At 37.9% G+C, this 24,645-nt stretch overlaps 1 protein-coding gene across 4 annotated transcripts in view; it reads right to left on the minus strand.

Annotated features, from left to right (window-relative positions):
- Window positions 1-513: 513 nt before the first annotated feature.
- ss18 (SS18 subunit of BAF chromatin remodeling complex) overlaps window positions 514-24,645 on the minus strand; it is a 43,934-nt gene continuing 19,802 nt past the window's right edge. For 2 of the 4 annotated variants that reach the window (XM_034183099.1, XM_034183102.1), the window contains 2 exons: window positions 2,254-2,384; window positions 514-1,125 (listed from right to left, as the gene is read on the minus strand). In XM_034183099.1, coding sequence (XP_034038990.1) covers window positions 1,099-1,125; window positions 2,254-2,384 — 158 coding nt within the window. In that variant the 3' untranslated portion in view covers window positions 514-1,098. Of the gene's footprint in view, window positions 1,869-2,253; window positions 2,385-24,645 lie in introns of all 4 variants that reach the window. The other 2 variants (XM_034183101.1, XM_034183100.1) reach the window with 2 other exon arrangements.

A 24,645-nucleotide genomic window follows, 5' to 3' on the forward strand; every position in this document is an offset into this window, starting at 1 on the left:
AAGACGTATACGAATGGCCACAAATTGTAAACGGTAAATTCAACATTTCTAAATTGCTTTAATTAAAGCTGAAACTCTATAAGCACATTTTAACTGGTTCATTTTAATTCCCCCCGTGACGGTGTACACGGGCGAAATGATTGGGATTCTTGGGACACCACCACCACCCCCCACCACCACCACACACACACACACACACACACACACACACAAAAAATGGCCGGTCCAAATAGTTATGAACCTGACTGTGTGGCCGAACCTCAGGCTACAGTTATTACAACTCTGTAATTCTAAAAAGACACTGCTTATTTTTGTACATCATTATTATTCGGTGTAGTCACAGTCTCAGCGTCACTGAAATCGCAGATCCAACTGAAAATTTATATTATATATATATATATATATATATATATATATATATATATATATATATATATATATATATATATATATATATAATGTGTGCTGGATGCGATCTTCATTACAGTTCATAAAAAACATTGACACGTACACTTCAGGAAATAAACATTTTTAGTACTAGTTTTCCAATGTTGTATACAAAGTAAGCTTAATCTAAAAAGCATAAAATATATTTTTACATTGTCACATACATCAAGACATGTACCATGGCCTAGCAGAAAGTTGTTTTTTTTTGTTTGTTTGTTTTTTCTGGTGCATTATCTCATCTGTATTTCCACGTGCACGCCCCAACTACTGGCATTATTGCTTCCTTTAAATAGGCAACTGAAGGACAGAGGAATAATGCACCACAGTAGACTGAAACCACATGTTTAATTTCTCTCCGATATCCAAAATTTTTGCTCATTTCACAATCTGCAATGCTGGAGAATAAGGCAGTTCCATATTTAAGGCATTGCTGCTTTGAGACATACTGGACCAGAGGGCGAGTGGGCGGATTTTGACGGAGGTCGCTGTACATGATAAGAAGAATACAATTTATCGGTAAGGAGAGGTGCGAACCGAGAGGGGCAACGTGTCATTTCTGTCTGCGTCTGTTATCAGTCTGTGAGCTGCAGCCATCGGTAAGGTCTGCTTTAGCAGCTGACCAGAGGTCAGAGCAGAGATCTCTGCCCCCTCTCATTGCTGGTAATTTCCATATTGGCCCTGCAGAGAGAAGTGTGACACATTACCAACACTCACAAAGCCATGGGAAACATCTCTATTTCAAAGCCTCAATCAAATAAAACACCTGTGCTTTCAACCGCTTCTAATGTGGTGCAAACCATCATTTCTGGTTGCATCGCTAGCATTGACCAGCAGGTGGCAGCATGGCCTCACAACTAAAGAGTTATAAGTTCTAGCTTTGACATCTCAGAGACTTCGATGGTGGCTGAAGAAGGCATTCTTACGGTCTAGTGATGCATTTCTAAACAGGGGTCGAACTATTAATTTTTTTCATGAGTGTAAATTACAATGAGAACAAGTTACAATTTGTCAGTTTAGTGTGGACGGTCAAATATATTCCAATTCATCAAAAGCACACTGACATGCATCAAACCCAGTGTTGCTCTGTGCATGACGGAGATGTTTTTTGTTTTTTTTTCTTTTTTTGACTATTTGTGCTGTGCTTCTGGACCTCGTGACTCTTATTCGACCCCTGGTTAATAACACAATGAACTCACTCTGAGGAGGACAATTAAACAAAATAAGCAAAGAAAAACTGAGGAGAAAGATGGAACATAGAGAAAAATAAAAGACAGGAGACAGAAGAAATAAATGTTAATTAAAGGGTTAGGTGGCCCAACGTCTAGATTGGATGTTGAGGTCTTCACAGCAACGATTACCTTTGCTTCTTATAGAGCTAGTCAGGGGTTCAAATCCCCGGGTCTTTATTTCCTCATGTGTGCCTGAATATTCAAAAATAAAGATATCAAAGTGTAGCTGTGGTCCCGACATTAGACCACAGGAAATACAGATAGATCTAACTTTGAACACTAGAGCAGTCTATATCAAGTTTAAGGAGAAATCCTTGTACAGCCCTTTAAATCTTACTGGGTTGGCAGTGGAGATAACCAATACTGATAGTGTGAAACAAATTACAACTTAATCCCCAGTATGACGACAGCATGCATGTCTACTTTCTAGGTTGGCTCAGTTTAATCAGATCTGATTTAGTCTAAACACAGAACACCACAAACGTACAACCAAGTCGGCTAAAAAACATAATAAAGGACAAATACAACAAATGTGCAGACAAGAATTACGACTGTCAAGAGTTGCGACGATACTCACCTGGTCATAGCCGTAGGGTCGTTGTTGCTGACCTTGTGGGGGTCCGGGCTGAGGGGGTCGATAAGCCCCATACTGCTGCCCCTGTCCCTGGGGATAGTTGGGATACTGCCCCGGGGCACTTTGAGATGGGCCTAAGAAACAATTAACAGCCACAACCAAACAAACAAACATGAATGCTGTGATTCAGGATCACCTTGTTGACCCGTTTTTGCCAAATGGGGGGGGGGGGGGCATCCCTCCCATCCCACCTTGTGCACACCCAACCTTTAACCCCTATCCCCAACAAAAACGAGGTGTGTCATCAAGTATAAATGATTTACACCTAGCATGAAGAGTTTTAATCTGACAACTTTCTGCAAACAGCTAGTAATTACAATACTGATTTGTTGTATGATATATAGACATGGCTTTCTTCCATATGTTTATATATGAATGTAGTCAGAATGATTTAAAATAAACAGCACAGAGTGACAGTGACGCATGTGAAGTCAAGATAATGTGTTAATAAATACTAATAGGTGCTTTTCCCTGATGACTAAATAATTCCAATCACAAAGTTAGAAGAACATGTCCAAATGAACTCTGTTTCAAAGCCAAATTCCACAGCTCCACCCCACCGCTGTGGGAGCATTTCTGGATTCCTGAATGACAGAAAATAGACTATAAATGCTAATGAACCACTAAGCGCAGCACCTTTGCTCATTTAAGTGCAATATTTGTCCAATCCTGAATTACTTTTATTTGCTGCTCTTTTATGTAAAATATTTTAAAATTTCCAACATCCTGAATATTCTTAAAGCTATACGGCCTTTCAAATTTCACAAATCTGAGAAAATGTCATTCCATAGTGAATAGGCTTTTCCTTCTTTGCTATTACGCAGACTAACTACAGGAGGAAACGTGTGCACGTGACGTTTTGAGATCTTGCTTTAACATCAATAAGACTTTTTTTTAAATCACTACCAAATCTCCCAAATATTGGTCATAGCATCCTTTGAATTTCTCCCCCTCAGGGGTTGAAATGTTAAATCGTTTCCAGACAATATCAAATTATGAATCCCTTATCTAAATGCTAAGGAATAAAATTTTAGTTGTGCCAAAGAAAATTCTTTTCATGACTTAAATCTTTAAAAAATGTACAGTTATACAATGTCAAGACACAACTGTGACCACCATTTGGATGAGGCGAAGAATGCAAAATATAAAAAAAAAACAAAGAAAAAAAAAACAGCCATATAAACAATATCAGAGGACAGCATGATTTCCTTTTCTTTACGACGCTGTACATTTTGGATCCATAAAGTATGCACTATAAAACAGATATCAAGCCAGTGACAAAACTGCACAGTTTTTTTTTAAACTGTCAAATCATTTCAGAACAATATTTTCCACATCTTATGTTACATATTTGACATTAAGAATCTTTATTATTCACACAACACTATTTGAATGACATCAACCTAGACGTTTAGTCCAAAGGGAGGGGAAAAGTATTCCAGCATAGCCACGCAAGACAGAAAAAAGTACTTTTCCAAAAACATATAACAGGTTTGAACTTCTACTGTCCATTTTCAGTGGTCATGTTTGAGGCATTTAAACACAGACAGAGCGAGCGCGAGAGAGACAAACAGGACAGCCTTAAAATGTTCAGTGGCACCTGTTGCACATCACCTGTTTGGGCACATTTGTCACAAAGGTCAATGGCTTCTGTTATTTTGGCTCATTTGGAGAGAGTCCTTGCAGTCAGGTCCAATACAGTTTGTGTAATCGTGCCTCTGTGCACCACGACAACGGGGCTGACATGAAACAATCAAGAGGTGCTTGGAGTGTCGATCGCCAGCTTTTAGGAATTACAGACAAAAATTGTATAGATTCTAAAGAATTATTGTTCACATCATCACATTTTCAGCCAGTTTTCTGTAAGACACACCAAGTGAATTATGAATCCCTTATCTAAATGCTAAGGAATAAAATTTTAGTTGTGCCAAAGAAAATTCTTTTCATGACTTAAATCTTTAAAAAAAAAAAAAAAAATCCAATGGCACTGTACCTTTAATTAAAAGTGCATTTCTCTTTGAAAGTGAATACTTGCATTATGAGTTGCATAAAAACAGTCTTCAAATTAAGACATTGTGTATCAAAATTATTTCTTTCTACTGCCCAACAAAAATAGTTATGACAGGCCAAATACAACACAACTGGATGTTAGTTTCAGCTGTGAAAATCTGCTGCAGAGCTGACAATGGGCTACTTAATTTAAACATCTGAATTTCAGCAAATGTAACACATTGTATGCCTTTAATAACCCCGAAGAGTCTTCTCTAATAACCTGATATCCGGTTAAAAGAAAAAAAAAAAGCTGCTTTTGGCTTTGGGGTGGAACTTCTTGTTGAAAAGAAATTATGAAAGTAACTAGCTGCCCCAGGGGGAACTTGATTCAGAGACTGAAATGAAAACTTCCTCTTCACCTACAAAGCTATCACCTCCCACCTACCCTGGAATACAGAAAACTGTTAGGGGGCATCTAAAGCTGCCTCAAGAAGAGACATCTGCTGCTACTAATACCACCAGTATTACTACTACTACCACTACTATGCTACTGTTACTTGAAAAATGAAGAGGTAAAAAGCTCAAAGGAAAAAGAGGAGAATAGAAAAGTATGATACCAACCTTTTAGCACACTTGCCTACATGCGAGAACAAAAGTGTGTCTCCCTTTAACTACTACTACAACTAGTACTACTACAGTGCTCAATAGCCAATATCACTCCCCGTCTGTCAAAGTATACGGGTTCCAAGTTTGGCTCAATTTTGTGGTGCTGTTTGGACAGCAGAGGGACATACATTCAGTCTTACTACAGATTAGGTGCAATACAGACCACTTTTTCAAATAAAATTTACATACAACTGAAATACCATTTAGAAGCACCACTCAGTATTTTACTCATATTATATGCAAAGTATCTACATACAGCAAAGACTGTTTTTTTTTTTAAGAAATCTTCATGTTAGAGAGGAGCGGGTTTATTTTTAACATCTTTGCAGAGTGCACAGATGGTCGCACCCCTGTGCTCACGTGGACTCACCCACCATTATTCTCTAGTTTTCTTGCTCATGTCTAAACAGATACTGTGGTTAACACCACAACTTTGATGTAACATGTACACAAAAAGTACAGATCAAAACAAAAAGTAACAAGTATGAAAGCAGACCAGCAGGACCAGGAGGAGGTGGGACAGCCGCACGCAACCCATTGTGATAACAGTCCAAAGTTTTCCTCATTAATTGCTTTTCTCAAACTTGTTGTTCAGCGAACTCTGGGGAACTGTTAGCTTACCATCATTATGGATGGCAATTTTACAAAAAAAATAAGAAAAAGTAATGATAGATGACAAAGAAAGTCAGATGCATTTGGTCCTGCTGCCCCCACAAAATGTCTAGGTAGGTAATGAATGAGAATGAAGTCAGGTTGGAGTTGGAGCTGTTATCTAATGCAAATCAAGACAAATCAAGCATCAAGACTCAACTGTTCTTCATTAGAGACTTCATTAAAATAAATAAACATAAAAAAAAATGTGCCTCCTCGTGCACTGCAGACGTGCAGCGCTCTGAAAGTCGATGCGAAGCCTGATTAGGGCTGAAGTCCAATGAGGCCCACGCAGGATCGTTAGGCACTCGTAATGCCTTCCGCCGCCGAGCATAACCTTGTGGGAGCCTGTGAGACTGACACACACACACACACACACACACACACACACACACACACACACACACACACACACACACACACACACACACACACACACACCGAGTGTGCCAGACAGATCTCACCTCACAGCCTCCACCTCGCCAACAGCTCATTACCAACACAAGCTTTGGCTCAGAGAGGGTCAGAGATGGAACGCTACACTGAAACTAAGGTAACGACAGAACAGGCCAGAGAGTGACAGGAGCTTCTATGCTTTTTAGGATTTTGTTCATTAACGAGTAATGAGGTTATGCCCTGAAGATAGAAAATAAGTCGATTAAAAATTGCTTGTGTGCCATACACACCCCCGCCAACCCTCCCACAACAAGAGGAATTAGTATGCAGCGTTTCCCTCAGCTCTGAACAAGCGAGGTGGTGCGCCTCTGCTTGAATTAAAAGCACACCTTGTTAAACAAAACCAGAAAAAAAAAAAATCCAATTAATTTTGCCATCTTTTTCATTACCGCGTCACTTATTTTTCCCAGCTTTGTTAACTTACTGCAAACAAAACGCTGACAATTACAAATCATTTTCATTTGGAGGCAGATGTCTTTACTGTGAATACCACGGCAACGTTAGCAAACATCATTTTTCTCAACATTATCAAGACTGCAGCTTGGATCTAAAATGGAACACACGTGGTCACATCAACGCTGATCGACAGCCTCCTGTTAGCTATGTCCCAGAGTTTTAAAATGTTACATTAGGTGACGCGTTTAGTGACTCCACTGAACACGTCACCACCTGTACTCGAGCCTGAGACCACTGACTCATCTTTGTAACCAAAGTGCCAAATCCACCATAAATGACAGTGTTTTAAGATAAGCTTTCCCAGTTCTACGGCAAATCAAAATTAATTTGTAGTGAGGTGTAAAATGGAAAAGAAGAATAACCATCATCACAATTGCAGCAGAACACTGAATCGCAAAGATAGAATAGAATCATTTTTATTGTCATTCCCAAGTGCAGGACCAAAAGAATGAAAAACACCCGACTCTGGGGGAGGAGGACTAACAGGAAGACAGAGGAGGGGAAGGAGAGGAACAGTAGTAGCCAGTAAACCAGTAACGAGCTGTATTTATAGTTGTGTATTTAAAATTATATTTGCAAATTGTTTTTTTACTTTCACTTTTGATATTCTGTGTGCTTCTTAACCTGTGTTCTGCTATACACCTCAGTTTCCAAGAGGGAGTCTTCCCAAGGGATTAATAAAGTTCTAACTGTACGGGGGGACAACAAAATTGGAGGTGCTCCCGCAGAGCTACTGTACACCACAGAAGAAATAAGACATCTTATACACCATAAAATGGCCGACTTCCTGCCAACATTTCACCATGACGGTAACAGACTTTTTTGTGCGTCCTAGCATAGTAAATATGTGTACCAAATTTCGTGAGGCTGTGACGAAAAAACTTTTTCCTCTTTTGTCCTCCAGACAAAAGAGGAAAAAGACCATCCAGACTGTTACCAGTGGAAAGTTTAAAAGTCTGTGATGATATGGGGGTGTGTTAGTGCCCATGGCATGGGCAACTTACACATCTGTGATGGTACCATCAATGCTGAAAGGTACATCCAGGTTTTGGAGCAACACATGCTGCCATCCAAGCAACGTCTTTTTCAGGGACGTCCCTGCTTATTTCAGGAAGGCAATGTCAAGCCACGTTCTGCACGTGTTACAACAGCGTGGCTTCGTAGTAAAAGAGTGCGGGTACTAGACTGGCCTGCCTGCAGTCCAGACCTGTCGCCCATTGAAAATGTGTGGCGTATTATGAAGCGCAAAATACGACGACGGAGACCCCGGACTGTTGAACAACTGAAGTCGTACATCAAGCAAAAATGGGAAGGAATTCCACCTACAAAGCTTCAACAATTAGTGTCCTCGGTTCCCAAATGCTTATTGAGTGTTGTTAGAAGGAAAGGTGATGTAACACAGTGGTAAACATACCACTGTCCCAGCTTTTTTGAAACGTGTTGCAGGCATCCATTTTAAAATGAGCAAATATTTGCACAAAAACAATAAAGTTTATCAGTTTGAACATTAAATATCTTGTCTTTGTGGTGTATTTAACTGAATATAGGTTGAAGAGGATTTGCAAATCATTGTATTGTTTTTATTTACATTTTACACAACGTCCCAAATTCACTTTAATTGGGGTGTATATACACACACACACATACATATCAAATCAATTTTATTTATATAGCGCCAAATCACAACAAACAGTTGCCCCAAGGCGCTTTATATTGTAAGGCAAGGCCATACAATAATTATGGAAAAACCCCAACGGTCAAAACGACCCCCTGTGAGCAAGCACTTGGCGACAGTGGGAAGGAAAAACTCCCTTTTAACAGGAAGAAACCTCCAGCAGAACCAGGCTCAGGGAGGGGCAGTCTTCTGCTGGGACTGGTTGGGGCTGAGGGAGAGAACCAGGAAAAAGACATGCTGTGGAGGGGAGCAGAGATCGATCACTAATGACTAAATGCAGAGTGGTGCATACAGAGCAAAAAGAGAAAGAAACACTCAGTGCATCATGGGAACCCCCCAGCAGTCTAAGTCTATAGCAGCATAACTAAGGGATGGTTCAGGGTCACCTGATCCAGCCCTAACTATAAGCTTTAGCAAAAAGGAAAGTTTTAAGCCTAATCTTAAAAGTAGAGAGGGTGTCTGTCTCCCTGATCTGAATTGGGAGCTGGTTCCACAGGACAGGAACCTGAAAGCTGAAGGCTCTGCCTCCCATTCTACTCTTACAAACCCTAGGAACTACAAGTAAGCCTGCAGTCTGAGAGCGAAGCACTCTATTGGGGTGATATGGTACTATGAGGTCCCTAAGATAAGATGGGACCTGATTATTCAAAACCTTATAAGTAAGAAGAAGAAGAATTTTAAATTCTATTCTAGAATTAACAGGAAGCCAATGAAGAGAGGCCAATATGGGTGAGATATGCTCTCTCCTTCTAGTCCCTGTTAGCACTCTAGCTGCAGCATTTTGAATTAACTGAAGGCTTTTCAGGGAACTTTTAGGACAACCTGATAATAATGAATTACAATAGTCCAGCCTAGAGGAAATAAATGCATGAATTAGTTTTTCAGCATCACTCTGAGACAAGACCTTTCTAATTTTAGAGATATTGCGCAAATGCAAAAAAGCAGTCCTACATATTTGTTTAATATGCGCATTGAATGACATATCAATATCATGAGACTCAGTAAAAAAATATATTATAATGAGTTACTTGTCAAAAATAGAAATAACATCAAAAACACATGGAACATATTAAATGAAATAGTAAAAAAGAATAGAGTAACTAGAGATTATCCTTCATTTTTTCAGAGTAACAACTACATCACGATTGATAACGACGAGTCTATTGCTGAACACTTTAATGAATACTTCGTTAATGTAGGTAAAAATCTTGCCAGTAAAATTGACTCATCAACTAATAACTTCTGGGTAAATAATTCAACGTTTAACAAATCTGTTTCAATGTTCATTGGTGGTACTCATGAAAGGGAAATACTTGATCTGGTTCATGGTTCAAAAAGTAAGAAATCGACTGATTTTAATAATTTGGATATGGCTTTATTAAAAAAAGTTATTGATTGTATAGTAAAACTGTTCAATTATATTTGCAATATGTCACTAAGTACTGGTAAATTTCCTTCTCAAATGAAAATAGCCAAAGTAATTCCTCTGTTTAAAACTGGTGACAAACACACATTTTCTAATTATAGACCTATATCACTCCTGCCACAATTTTCCAAAATTTTGGAAAAAATATTTGCTAAAAGATTAAATGATTATTTACTGAAGCATAACATCATTTGTGAAGAACAATATGGATTCAGAAGGTCTCGAACTACATCACATGCTTTGATGGACTTTGTAGAAAGTATAGCAACTGCAATTGACAAACAATACACAATAGGTGTTTTTTTTTTTATTTACAGAAAGCGTTTGACACAATTAACCATGGAATACTATTAATTAAACTGCAGAAATATGGAATCAGAGGTCTGGCATATGAATGGATAGCTAGTTATTTACAAGGCAGATTTCAGTATGTTCAATTCAATAATACAAATTCTGAACTCAGTGATGTCACATGTGGGGTGCCGCAGGGCTCAGTGCTGGGTCCTTTGTTGTTTATAATCTATATAAATGATATAAGTTGGGTGTCGAGTTCACTGAGATGTGTCCTTTTTGCGGATGATACAACTGTGTTCTGTAGCGGTGAAAATCTTGAACAGCTTCTGGACATAGTGGAGAAAGAACTGGAAAAATTTAAGGTTTGGTTTGAGGCTAATAAGTTGTCACTCAACCTTGGGAAAACTAAATGTATTATATTTGGAAATAAACAGGCACCCAAATGTAAAAATTTAACTATAAACAATAAGGAAATTGAGTTAGTAACAGAGAATAAATTTTTAGGTGTTATAATTGATAATAAACTTAGCTGGAAACCACATATAAATTATGTGAAATCAAAATTGTCAAAAACTATAGCCATTCTGTATAAAGCCAAAGACCTACTGCCGCAAGAAGGGTTACTTACTTTATATCATTCTCTGATGGTACCATATATGACATATTGTGTTGAGTCATGGGGAAACACTTACAAATCAAATACCAATCCAATATTCCTTTTGCAAAAACGAGCCATACGAATCATCTGCAATAAACAATATTGTGAACCAACTCATTCTTTATTTGTGTCTTTAAATTTATTAAAATTCATAGATTTGGTCGATTACATTACAATTCAAACTTTATTTCGAGCGAAAAACCAAGCCTTACCGAGACATGTCCAGAGTCTGTTCCGATTGAGGGAATCCAGATATAGTTTAAGAGGTTGTGCAGTTTTTATGAAACCACCAGTAAGAACAAATGTAAAGGGTTTTTGTGTGTCTGTGGTTGGGGTGAGGAAATGGAACAAATGTTCAACAGATGTTAGAATGAGTAGTACCTTAGTAAGATTTAAGAAACTACTCAAAAAGAACATCATGTCTAAGTATCATAAAGAAGCAAATATAATTTGATTTATATGGAATGTTCAATTTATAAATGGGACTCATTGTATATTTGAATGTGTGGGTATGTATATGCGTATGTAGATATATAGATATGGGTAGGTGTATATGTATATGTATATAAGTGACTGTGTATATGTATGTATGTATATATTTATGTTTGTAAAGTATATAAGTATGTATATAGGTATATATGGCACAGCCCAAGCAGAGGGTCACCCCCAAGAGCCTGGTCTGCTTGAGGTTTCTTCCTTATAGGGAGTTTTTCCTCACCACAGTTGCCTAGTGCTCGCTCTGGGGGTTGGTAAGGTTAGTCCTTACTGGCGTAAAGTGCCTTGATTCGACTTTCTTGTGATCTGGTACTATATAAATATAATTATAAGTGAATAGTATATTGATGTGTATGTCTGTGTGTCGACATGTAGTAGTGAATTTGTATTTATGTAAATATGACTGATAAGAATTGTTGGACTTGTACGAGCAGGGGTGGGCGCTAATAAGCTTTGCTTCAGCCCACACCCTTTCGGACTCACTAGTTTTGTCTGTGTTTGTTTGTGGAATTGTTCATTTTTTTTCTATTTGAATATATTGTGTGCCGAATAAAAACTTTGTCACATTTGTCACAATGACATATCCTGATCAAAAATGACTCCAAGATTTCTCACAGTATTACTAGAGGTCAGGGTAATGCCATCCAGAGTAAGGATCTGGTTAGACACCATGTTTCTAAGATTTGTGGGGCCAAGTACAACAATATATATATATATATTATTACATATGTATAATAATAATACATACATACACATACACACACACACGGGTCGGAGAGCCATTGCTTCAAGAGTTTACTAGGGGTTCAAGCCCAAATAAAGTGGAAGCCCTATTGATCTCACCCAAATTATTTTCCTTACCTCCCCACACCAAATGCAATACTGCAGCCTAGACCATAGAAGCTACCCAAGCTAAAACAAATTTAAAGATTGATAGTGAATAAAGATAAATATTAAGATAACGCAGCTAGTTCATTGCGCATAATAAGTAATGGTTTACAAGACAAACATTTCATTTACACAAGATACATCTGTGTATCTTGTGTACTACAGAAGGTGTATCCCCAACTACAGCAATCCATAACTCCCCAAATTTTTAACCAATTTTCCCACAGTTTGGTTTGTTAGAATCAGATCGGTGGCGGCAGTTCATCCAGGCCCGAGGCATCAATGGCGGCGATACATCCAGGCCCGAGGCGTCGGCTACATCCGAGGCTAACAGCGGCTACGTCCGCGGCTGGCGGCGGCTACATCCGCGGCTGGCGGCGGCTACATCCGGGGCTGGCGGCGGAGGCATCGGTGGAGGCGTTTCATCCAGGCCGAGGCATCGGTGGCAGCGATACATCCAGGCCCAAGGCGTCGGCTACATCCGAGGCTAACAGCGGCTACGTCCGCGGCTGGCAGCGGCTACATCCGGGGCTGGCGGCGGAGGCATCGGTGGAGGCGGTTCATCCAGGCCCGAGGCATCGGTGGCGGCGATACATCCAGGCCCGAGGCATCGGCTACATCCGAGGCTAACAGCGGCTGCATCCAGGGCTGGCGGCGGCGGCAGCCGAGGCTGGCGGCGGTAACATCTGAGGCCGCCTACGGCTACATTCCTGGCTGATGGCGGCTACATCCGTGGCTAGCAGCGGCTACGACCGAGGCTGGGGGCGCCTGTGAACGAGGTTAGCAACGGGGAGGGTTGGTGTGCGGTGACCGGACCTGTGGTGGTGGAGGTTACGGGTGAAAATTGTTTTTTGCAATTAACAGTGGCCATACTAAGCCACGATAGTTAACATGGCACCACCCAAGAAAACTGAGAAACTTGAGGAAAATATAGAGGAGATAAAGACCTCAATAAACCAGATATTAAAAGACATGTCTAATTTAGACAAGCTGACGGTGGAGATTAAAGAACTCCAAAAACTGGTTAAAGAGAAGGACAAGATCATTAAGAAACTTGAACAACGTGTAGATGAACTTGAACAATTCACTAGAAAAGATGATGTTATAATATCTGGACTAGAAACAAGGCATCGGACATATGCAAGGGTGGTGGATTCTGGTGGAACCAGTGGGGAGAATGCACCACCTGAAGAACGACAATCATTGGAACAGCAAGTTACAAACTTTTTATATCAAAATGGTGTTGACATCCATCAAGACACAATATCAGACTGCTATACTGTTCCAACTAAAGATAGAAAAAATAAACTGTCTAACATGGTTATACGATTTACAAGCAGAAAATATAAAAATGAAGTATTAAGACAGGCAAAGAATTTGAAAGGAACAAGTGTCTATATAAATGAGCATTTAACAAAAAAAAATGCAGATATTGCTAGGGAAGCAAGACTATTAAAAAAAACAGAAGCACATTGTTGCTACATGGGTCTGGAATTGTAGGGTGTGGATTAGAGTAAAAGAAGGAACAAACGGTATACAAATCAAAAACATGGAGGACCTTACAAAATACAGACCTGAATAGACAATCAAATATGACGTCTGTTGGTAATTGGACCAAAAAAAAAAAAAAATCTGATCAAACATGGAAACAGATGATAAAATATATGACATAGACACTAATATTGATGAAAGTATATTTGACTTAAAAACGATTGGTTGCGAGTATTATACGGTAGAACAGCTAAATAGTGAAAAAATTGCAGAAGATACCCTGTCACTCTTACATATAAACAGTCGAAGCTTGTATTGTAAAATGTCGCAAATAAAATATTATTTAAATCAGTTTAAAAATAAATTTAATATTGTTGCAATCACTGAATCTTGGCTTAATGATGATCTCATGACTGATGTTCAAATAGAGGGATATGAGCTGTATTTTGTGAACAGAAGAGATAAAAGGGGCGGTGGTGTTGCTCTGTACATAAAGGCAGATCTGATATGTACAATTGTAGAAGAAATGACAACTGTGGATGACGTCATAGAAATTGTAACAGTGGAACTTGTACATGAAACATCTAAAAATATTTTAATCAGTTGTGTATACAGAGCACCAGACACTTGTGTTGTGAAATTTACAGATAGAATAATAGAGCTATTCCATCAAATTAAAAACAAAACGCTTTTTATATGTGGAGACTTTAACATTAACATAGAGAGCCCCAGTTGCCAAAGAATAAGTGATTTTGTGAATTCAATGTATAGTTTGGGGTTATTCCACTTGATAACAAAACCAACCAGAATCACATCGCAAAGTGCAACGGTAATCGACAATATATTTACAAATAGAACAGATGAAATTATCAGGAATGGGATCTTGATGACAGATGTTAGTGATCATTTACCAGTCTTTTCAATATTTAAATATAAAAATAGGTACAAGAAAAAACTGTTATAAACTTTAAAAGAGACAAGTCAGTAAAAGCCTTAGAGGCATTAAAATATGATCTTAAAAATCAAAATTGGGAAGAAGTTTATGTCAGTGATGTTAATGTAGCATATAACTCATTTATGAAAATATTAATGAAATCATATAATAAAAACTGTAAATTAATAGAAATTAGTAAGAAAAGAGTAAATAAACCATGGCTGACAAAGGGAATAAAAAATGCTTGTGCAAAGAAAAACTATTTATACAGGTGCTTTTTAAAAATGCAAACAAAGGAAACAGAACACAGATACAAAAAATATAAAAATAAACTATTGACAATAATTAGGAAACAAAAAAAGATTATTATAGTGAACAATTAAATAAGAATAAAGATAATATGAGGGCAACATGGGGAATTATAAAAAGTGTGATTGAAAGTGATGGAGCGAAAGCAACTTTTCCAAATTACTTTGTCAAAGAAAATAAAGAGATATATGACATAAAAGAAGTGGCAAATGGGTTTAATGATTATTTTTCAAATGTAGGACCAAGTCTGGTGGGAAATAAACCAATAGTAGAAGATACATTACATACACTTGTAAATACGGTCAATAGTATTTTCCTGGACAATGTGGAAAAAGATGAAATAAATACTGTAAAAAACTGTGTAAGCAAAAGATCAACTGACCATGAAGATTTAGACATGATGACTGTAAAAAGTATAATAGAAACTGTTATTGAACCATTTACTTATATTTGCAATCTGTCTCTGTCAACAGGGATTTTTCCAGATGAAATGAAAATTGCAAAGGTAGTCCCATTATATAAAAATGGAGACAAACATAAATTCTCTAATTACAGGCCAGTATCATTGCTTCCACAGTTTTCTAAAATTATGGAAAAAGTTTTTGTGACAAGGTTGGATAAATTCACTGAGAAACATCATATTTTAAATAATGCTCAGTATGGATTCAGAACAAAACATTCGACAGCTATGGCAATTATGGAATTAATAGACAAAATATCAACAACAATAGAAAATAAGGATTATTTTGTAAGTATTTTTATTGACTTGAAAAAAGCTTTTGATGTTACTGACCACTCAAGATTGCTTCACAAGTTACAACAATATGGAATAAGAGGTATTGCACATCAGTGGGTAAAAAGCTACTTAGAAAACAGAAAACAGTTTGTTCAGATAAATAATATCAAATCAGAATTGTGTAATATTGCTTATGGAGTACCACAAGGATCAGTACTTGGACCCAAACTGTTTATTTTGTATATCAATGATTTTGTGAATATATCTAATGTGCTTGGTAGCATTTTATTTGCTGATGATACAACGCTGTTTTACTCTGGATCAAATATACAGGAAGTAGCACAAGTGATAAAAACAGAATTGGAAAAGGTTAAGCATTGGTTTGATATAAACAGACTGTCACTAAATATTAATAAGACAAATTTCATATTGTTTAATGACAGAGCAAAAAATAAATAACGTGTCATTACAAATAGATGGAATGGATATACAAAGGGTAAAAGAAATGAAATTTTTAGGAGTCATAATTGATGAAGATCTTACATGGAAGTCACACATAAATTACATAAAAGGAAAAATAGCGAAAGCCATTGCTGTTTTGCATAAAGTAAAATATTCATTAAATAGTTATGGTTTATTAACATTGTACAATTCATTGATTTTCCCATATTTAACTTATTGTGTAGAAATCTGGGGATCAACATATACAACTTATATACAACCTTTGTTTATTCTGCAGAAAAGGGCTTTAAGGGTGATTAGCAACAGTGGTTTTAGAGATCCATCTAATCCATTGTTCATTAAGTACAAGGTACTTAAATTTTGTCATTTGGTCGATTTGAAAATATTACAAACAATGTACCAAGCAAATAAAAATACTTTACCAACAAACATTCAAAATATGTTTGAGAAAAGAGTAAGTAGTTATAAACTGAAAGGAATAGAAGTCTTTAGAAAACCAAGATACAGAACCAGAGTAAAAGAACAGAGTATTGCAGTAAATGGTGTAAAATTATGGAACAATCTCAACAAAGAAATTAAAGAATTAAGGTCGCTTAAATTATTTAAAAAAACGTATTAAACTAGATGTATTAAGTAAGTATGAAACTATAAAATAAGTTAGTAGGCTGTAAGGAAGTAAAAAAAAAATGTAATTTGTTAATAATGTATAAAATGTTTTAAGTTTAAAAATGTAACCTGTCAGAGATGTAATCTATTTAATAATGGTCATAATTATGAAATAAGTCAGTGGTATGTGACAAGTTAAAGAAATACAATCTGTTAAATAATGTTGAAAAATGACTCTGGATATTGAAAGATTGTATTGTAAAAAGGGGCAGAAAATATAAGACTTGTTCTTCTCTCTGCTCCTTTTCATTCTGGTAATGGAGATGCTTTATTTCTGCTTTTCTGTTTTTTTTTTTTCTTTTAAATGAATGAAATAAATAAATAAATGAAATGAAACAGCAGAGATTCAGTTACGATACAGGATGCTGTTACACATTAGACATATGTACTTTTATACTGAAAGAATCTGCCTTATGCTCTTTAACAAAGACATATGGTATGGCATATTGCTAGATGTATAAATGAATTAACTGTATAGTTATTAAAGTAACAAGTTTGGATTGTTCATTTGATTTCTCTCTCTCTCTCACACACACAGGACATCAGTTTAATTTCCTTTGCTACGCTCACCCGGTTTTATTACAAAGATGAACATTTTTTTCAAGGCAAGGAAAAGAAAGCAATATAATTCCAGGTTATTCCAGGGTCTTAAACTACCTTGTTAGGCTTGCAACCGGGCTGGGGAGCTAAAACTTTTGAAAAAGAACTGTTTTGCACAGCTTCTTGTGTGTGCTGGCACTGTAACTCCAGTGCAGTTAATTTTGCGATGTGGTGCAGCCTTACTTTGTGAAATACAGACAAAAATACAAACGAAAATTCACTTAAGAGTTGCGATACTAGGTGGATGGAAACACAGCTAATGAGAGAGAGCACCAGTTCCTGCTGTAATAAAGTTACACATAATTACCATTTGTTATGATAACATAATATTACAAATAGTAAAATACCCAAAATTATTGTTCAATCTTATTTATGAAAGGTAATCCCATGCGATCTGGTTTCTATACTGCGCCAGTTATTGCAACTGTAAGCAGCACAAAATACCGGCATATTTGCTCCCTCTCCATCGACTCCGGTTGACTCTGGTGCAAGCCTATTGTGAAGAGACCCATCCAATATGGCGGCTCCAAGTCCAGTCAACTGCTGTGTACAACCACCTAAAACGGCAATTTTTGTCTTGTACCGCAGTAATTTAGCACCAGAAAGACGCCTGGTATGTTCATTTACTCCACTGTCAGGTTCAGAGACGAGTTTATCTCAAAGCTTGTCCAAAACTTTGCAGTATGTAAGGAGTCTCTCATGTAACCACATTGCGCAACTGCTGGCACTGTGTTCCCGCGTGCATGAACCGTCGCACCGGCATCGTGCATGCTTGCCCGTCAGCGTGATGTCTCGTGGTTCGCTCATACAAGCTGCTCTGACGGGTGTCGCCCTGAACTGTACATATTCACACTGTGTGTGAAGGGGCCCTTAACTTGAAATGAGCTCTGAAATATACTTCATGCAAGTATGTGTGAATCATTTAAAGAGACTAAACCCTATCAAAACAACATCTGTGGTGTAAAACAGTGACTTTATTAATATTTACATGTGAAATGTATGCTTACGAATTATTACCCCATAATAAATTCTGAAATGACACCATGTGAGTTTGCACCCCGACTACTGATGTCAGTCAGCAGGAAAACCCTACAGGCACATACAGCGTAGTATCATTAAAAAGCACACATCCTGTGCACCAGCTGTACCGCGAGTCTATGAAATTCACCAAAATAAAATAAAATTGAGGCAGGACAATTTCAGCATGCAGGCAAAATATATTTAGTTATTTTTGAATGATTTATCTGTTAAAGAGTAAAAATGGACGGAAATCAATTGTAAGGCCAGAAAGAAATTTCTGTAGAAGTATTTTAGCCATAAGGTCAAGTGAGAGGGGAAGTGTTAGCTTTTAAAATACTTAAAAGACAATGGACTCATTGAGGTTTAGTACTGCTATAACAGAATGATGCAGCAGGTGGCAGTAATGTAACAACAATAAGGATGCCGGCTGTCGTTATACGCCACAAAAGAAGAAGGAGGGTTCATTTGCACTGTTTTTCTCCACATGGGTCATGATTTCAGAAAAAGCGTGTTTCGTGTCAAAATAAAGCCATGAAATACAGTTTTTTTAAGTTAGTGGTTTTATGATGAAATAAACAGAACATGGTATCAAATTTTACAAAAATCCATATACAAACGCTGGTTTTGCAGCACTGAATTTCACTTCAGTACGTGCACAGTATAAAAAAAACTGCTCCACACTTAAAAATTTCAGTGATTGTAAACACATTTTAATTGCATGAATAGAATTTTTGGACATGCACCTGAGCACTGGATGTCGCTGAGCGGTATGAGTGCTGTGGGTTTTGGGGGCTCGCTGTGCCACTTCCGCTCTCTGGACCCGGGCAGATTAGTCCATTTAATATTAATTTGATGACATGTTTGTCTTGCAGTGTTCTTCCAAGGTTTTGTTGATGAAATCCGAACATAGCGTGCGTGCAGAGGACTTTATCGGGGAGCTCAACCTTGCGGACAAATTCAGAGTCTTGCTTTTGTCCATGTTCACCCCCTGCTCCAAGCATGTCCACTTAAACCTTTTTTTTTTTTTTTTTTAATAAACCACTATCGATGTCTTTAACGCGGTCTTTGTTCTCTCTCTCTGTAATTTTGCCCATGTTAAAGATGCAGCTTGACAGATCAAACTTTCAGAGACTCAAAATATCCACAACCGGGTACTTTAAGTGACTTTAGATATTAAAGAGATTATGATTGGCTGAAAATTCGCTGCTGTAGAAAAAAGTAACCAATGACACTGCACGTTTTAGCTTACAGTTTCGGCAGCACTATTATGGTTCCCATGCATATGAGAAAAGATTTAACTCGCACAGATGACCTGAGCTGCACCCCCCCAAAAAAAAATTTCTTGGCGGATTTACACTGACATCAGAACATTGCATTGTTTGCTTGTTTGCAGATTTAAAGAAAGCTTATGTCAGAGTGCCAAGAGCAGAGTTGTGGTATTGTATGAGAAAATCTGAAATAACAGAAGTAAATGAGGGATGTGCAAGATACACAGTGCATCTGGAAAGTATTCACTCCACTTTTTCTACTTTTTATTATGTTATGGTTTTATTCCAAAATGGAGTAAATTCATTTTTACCCAAGGCCAACATATGGCCATCAGGTATTGCGAAGACCTGGCATCCGTCCGTCTGTGTACAGCACAAGTCCAGTTCTATTACTGCCACAGTCTTCAAATTCACAGGGAACATTCTTGGGACACAGACCTTGAACAAGTTTGAAGATGGCTAACCTCGACCTATTTTAAGAGGTTAAAAACTCACATTCTGTGTGAACCTGTTCTATTTTGTTTTTGAGTGATGGGCGTGACAGCCAATCAGAGTACAGCTCTACAGTGATGTCAGTGGCTGGTCTCTCCAAAACCGCATCGTTTTGTGTGTTTATATGCATGTTTCTCACATATTATGTAAAAGCTAGCGAGAAATAAACACGCCTAAAACCGAAAACAGTTTTTGGAACGTAATAACGCCTCTGAACTTATTTTGCAGGCGTTAGCATGGTGACATCACAGGCTGGTACCGAACTTAGTTAAATTTGTCTCAATACCAGGAAATGCACAGAGAGTGATCTACAAATATTCCTTGATTTGCATAACTTCTGCTTTTGTCAAAAGCTCATGTACACGCACATGCAATGCCTCCTGCAGACGCTGTTAAAACGTAAATATTGTTTTGGATTGACTGATTAATAGAGAGGCTTTATTGAACATGTATAAACTGTATGTAAGACAACAGGAGCTTAATAATTAATTAAACAACTGCAAATTATAAAGAACATAAGGCTCATATGGCCAAGGGTATTTTAGCACTGCATTATATTTTTCCCTTAAAATTCTACACACAACACCCCATAATGACAAGTTGTTGTTTTTTTGTATTTTTGCAAATTTATTAAAAATAAAAACTAAGAAATTACATGTACACAAGTTTTCACTCCCTTTGTTCAATACTTGCACCGATCTTTGGGCAGTTTTGTCCATTCCTCTTTGCAGCACCTGTCAAGCTCCATGAGATTGGATGGGGAGTGTCGGTGCACAGCCATTTTTCAGATCTCTCCAGAGATGTTCAATCACATTCAGGTCTGGGCTCTGGCTGGGTCACTCATTGACATTCAGAGTTGTCCTGAAGCCACTCCTTTAATAGCTTGGCTGTGTGCTTAGGGTCATTGTCCTGCTGAAAGATTAACCGTCGCTCCAGTCTAAGGTCAAGAGCACTCTGGAGCAAGTTTTCATCTAGGATGTCTTTGTACATTGCTGCATTCATCTTTCCCTCAATCCTGACTAGTCTCCCAGTTCCTGCTGCTGAAAAACATCATCACAGCATGATGCTGCCACCACCATGCTTCACTGTAGGGATGGTGCCTGGTTTCCTCAAAACATGACGCCTGGCATTCACACCAAAGAGTTCAATCTTTGTCTCCTCAGACCAGAGAATTTTGTTTCTCATGGTCTGAGAGACCTTCAGGTGCCTTTTGGCAAACTCCAGGCGGGCTGCCAACTGCCATGTGCCTTTTACTAAGGACTGGCTTCCGTCTGTCCACTCTACCATACAGGCCTGACTGGTGGATTGCTGCAGAGATGGTTGTCCTTTTGGAAGGTTCTCCTCTCTCCACAGAGGAATGCTGGAGATCTGACAGAGTGACCACCAGGTTCTTGGACACCTCCCTGACGAAGGTCTTTCTACTCCGATCGCTCAGTTTAGATGGGCAGCCAGCTTTAAAGGTGCGTTTACACATAACCAAGACACGTTACGAATGTCATTTTTCTGTCATTCATGACATTCCTGACATTCTTAATGTGACTTAACGCATCTGAATAGGTTTCTTAACTCACTGAGTGCCAGCCATTTTCAAAGTTCAGAACATCGCAGTGCCAGGATTTTTCAGCATTTGAGTGTTTTTTCAAGACCCATAGAAAATTGAGTTCTATGTCCATGTCAACAACAAAGATACCAAAAGAAACTTCAGACTTTCCTTTATCATCAGAAAAAAAACGTTTGTTTGTACCTCCTTCTATTCTTTAGTAATTGTCTGCAGAACATGGGTGGGTATCACTAAAAATGCTGATTTCTGACAAAAAACTGAGAAAATTGGCTTTTTGTGACAAGCAACATTTCAAGGAGAAAATGTCTTGGATTATAATTGTTTTTTCTCCAGTGACATCTCAAACATTATGAAAAGTGATCCAATTGTATAATGCACCCAAAAAAAAATGTCAAGGGAGGGACTGTCTGTCTCTTCTCTCGGCGGCGCGTCTTTTCCCTCTGGCTCCCGCGTAACGGACCTTTTGATTTTTTCAAAAACCTGATGGGTTTGAATCACGTGTGCTTGCATGAGCCTGTCGACTGCGTCATTTGCTTGTAAGCAGCCTTTGTGTGAGGTGTGTCGTGCGCTCGGCGTTTTTTCTTTCCAAGGAAAAAGACGGAACGACTGAAGCAGCGTGACTGCATCACAGTTTGACAGACAGCCAGGTGAAAACCAGTCGGATTAGTATGGAGTTAAAATTGTCTCAATATTTGTAAATGCACGCAGGGTGATCTACAAATAATCATTGATTTGCGAATGTGTTCAGATATCCACAAATGCAAATTTCATATTTGTAACTTGTAAATTGGTATTTGCAAATAATGTTGTATTTGCAAATATAAAACTTAATTTGTAAAAAAAAAAAAATTACATTTGTAAAACTGGAAATTGTATTTGTGAATTGAGTTTCAGCATTTGTGGATCGCTTTCCTCTGCGACGTCATTTTGAGACATTCTATTCGCGAACACAGATCCACAAACAAATGCTGACGGATTCACAAATGCACACTGGTACTAGATGGCAGTGTGGTTCCATTCATTGATGTGGCAAGCTGAATCCGCAGATTTCATCATGGGAAAGGGGGCCGCTGCTTCCTACTGGCGAACCGTAGGGCCGCCATCTTGGAAGGGGCACGCGCTACGCTCAGTGTCATCTATTTGACAGGCGCAATGAAGTGTCAGTGCGTTTAATCAAAACGGATTTTCAAAAACGGATTTTCACGATTTTTTTTTTGTTTCAAACGTTATGCATGAGGCAGGGCACATGGTTCAATGTATGTAATTTTAATATTTATAGTGGGTTAAAAGTAATATATTCTGATATACCTATAGGGTGCATTGCCTTAATTTTTTGCATTTCAGAATATTGAAGTAAATTGTGATATGAACTCAATTGACTATATATACACTCAATAACATTTTTGTAATCCTTACTTTGTTTTCTACTCAAATAAAAAAAGAAAATATAGACCTCACACTCCAGAATGAAATACTTAGACCATTTATAGTAAGAATGCCAACATTTCTCAGACAACCCATTCGGCTTTTCCTAAAGTGGGACATGTATTTAGTATTATAGAAAAATCATTCAAACTCACATGCAATGAAGATAGAGAGATACACATATACACACACACATATACACATATATATATACACATACACATACATAGCACATTTTTAACACTAAAGCCCACACCTACTCTTTGGACGTGAACCGGGAAGCTGAAGATGGATGGAATAACACCATCCTGCAGTCAGACAATCTGACCTGTCCTGTCGAAATCATCATTCTTAAAGTGTTCACTGCACAACACAGAAGAATCATTTGCAGTGAATCCTTCTCTCCTTACTGCTACTTCCCATTTCTTCCGGACATCTTTGTCTTTGGGAAACCTTCAAAACAAAAATGGCCAATTTTGGAGAGCCTACAAAAAACACTGTAGAAATGTTTACTTATTTACTTCCTCCTACTTTCTTCAACAAAACTCCTATTTTAATGCATATCTACAGATAATAAACCAAAGCTGCTGAAAATTGTGAGTAAACTTGTTTTGCAAACTATTCTACAATCAGATATTCTGTTTTCAGGATTTTTAAGGATGTAAGTGGCTGAGACACGAGAGGTAGCATATACTGTTTTAGAGTGAAACAATTAGCTACATGTGAATAATGCAGTCTCTGCCACCTGTGTAAAATTAGCTGATCATTGTTATACCAGTAATATTTATTTTATTTCGACAGGAGCATTATTTTGTCAGTTGTAATATAGCTGTTATGTCTCAGTTAGCCTCCGGCACTAAACTATAGTTACTTACTGTACAACGTTGTACAGTAAGTAATATTCTATTCACAAAATACAATAATAATGCTCAATCTTACTTGTGAAAAGTAATCCCCCCATCCCTGCTGCCAATAGTCCGCCTATGTGAACAAAAATAGGCCGCACAGTGGGCAGGCATCTTCTGTGACTTTGTGGACTTGTTTTGTTTACAATAGGACTAATTGGTAGGACGCCCCTTCCAAGATGGCGGCCGCATTTCTTGCGCCACAGCAACCAATGCGGGGTCTATTCATATATATGCCTGTGCTAACACCCCCGCCACTGCCATCTAGTGGATAGCCAGTGTGCATTTGTGAATCCGTCGGCATTTGTTTGTGGATCTGTGTTCGCGAAAAGAATGTCTCAAAATGACGACGCAGAGGAAAGCGATCCACAATTGCTGAAACTCAATTCACAAATACAATTTCCAGTTTTACAAATGTATTTTTTTTTTACAAATTAAGTTTTATATTTGTAAATACAACATTATTTGCAAAGACCAATTTACAAGTTACAAATATGAAATTTGCATTTGTGGATATCTGAACACATTTGCAAATCAATGATTATTTGTAGATCACCCTGCGTGCATTTACAAATATTAATGAGACAATTTTAACTCCATAGATTAGGAGCGGTACAACTGTAAGACGTCCGCACAACGGTGGAGAGCGAGCTGCGCTCCGGTCCACACTCACAGTGTTACCACCCACAGAATGGGTTCCCTTGTGATTACAACTCAAATTTTTTTTACACAAGCTAGATCAGCTGATTCCCCCCCCCATAAAAAAATGTAATTGGCGCAATAACGCATCTTTGGCGCTGAGCGTTACT

Source organism: Thalassophryne amazonica, chromosome 12 (assembly GCF_902500255.1).
Source record: "Thalassophryne amazonica chromosome 12, fThaAma1.1, whole genome shotgun sequence".
Taxonomy (NCBI): Eukaryota; Metazoa; Chordata; class Actinopteri; order Batrachoidiformes; family Batrachoididae; genus Thalassophryne; species Thalassophryne amazonica.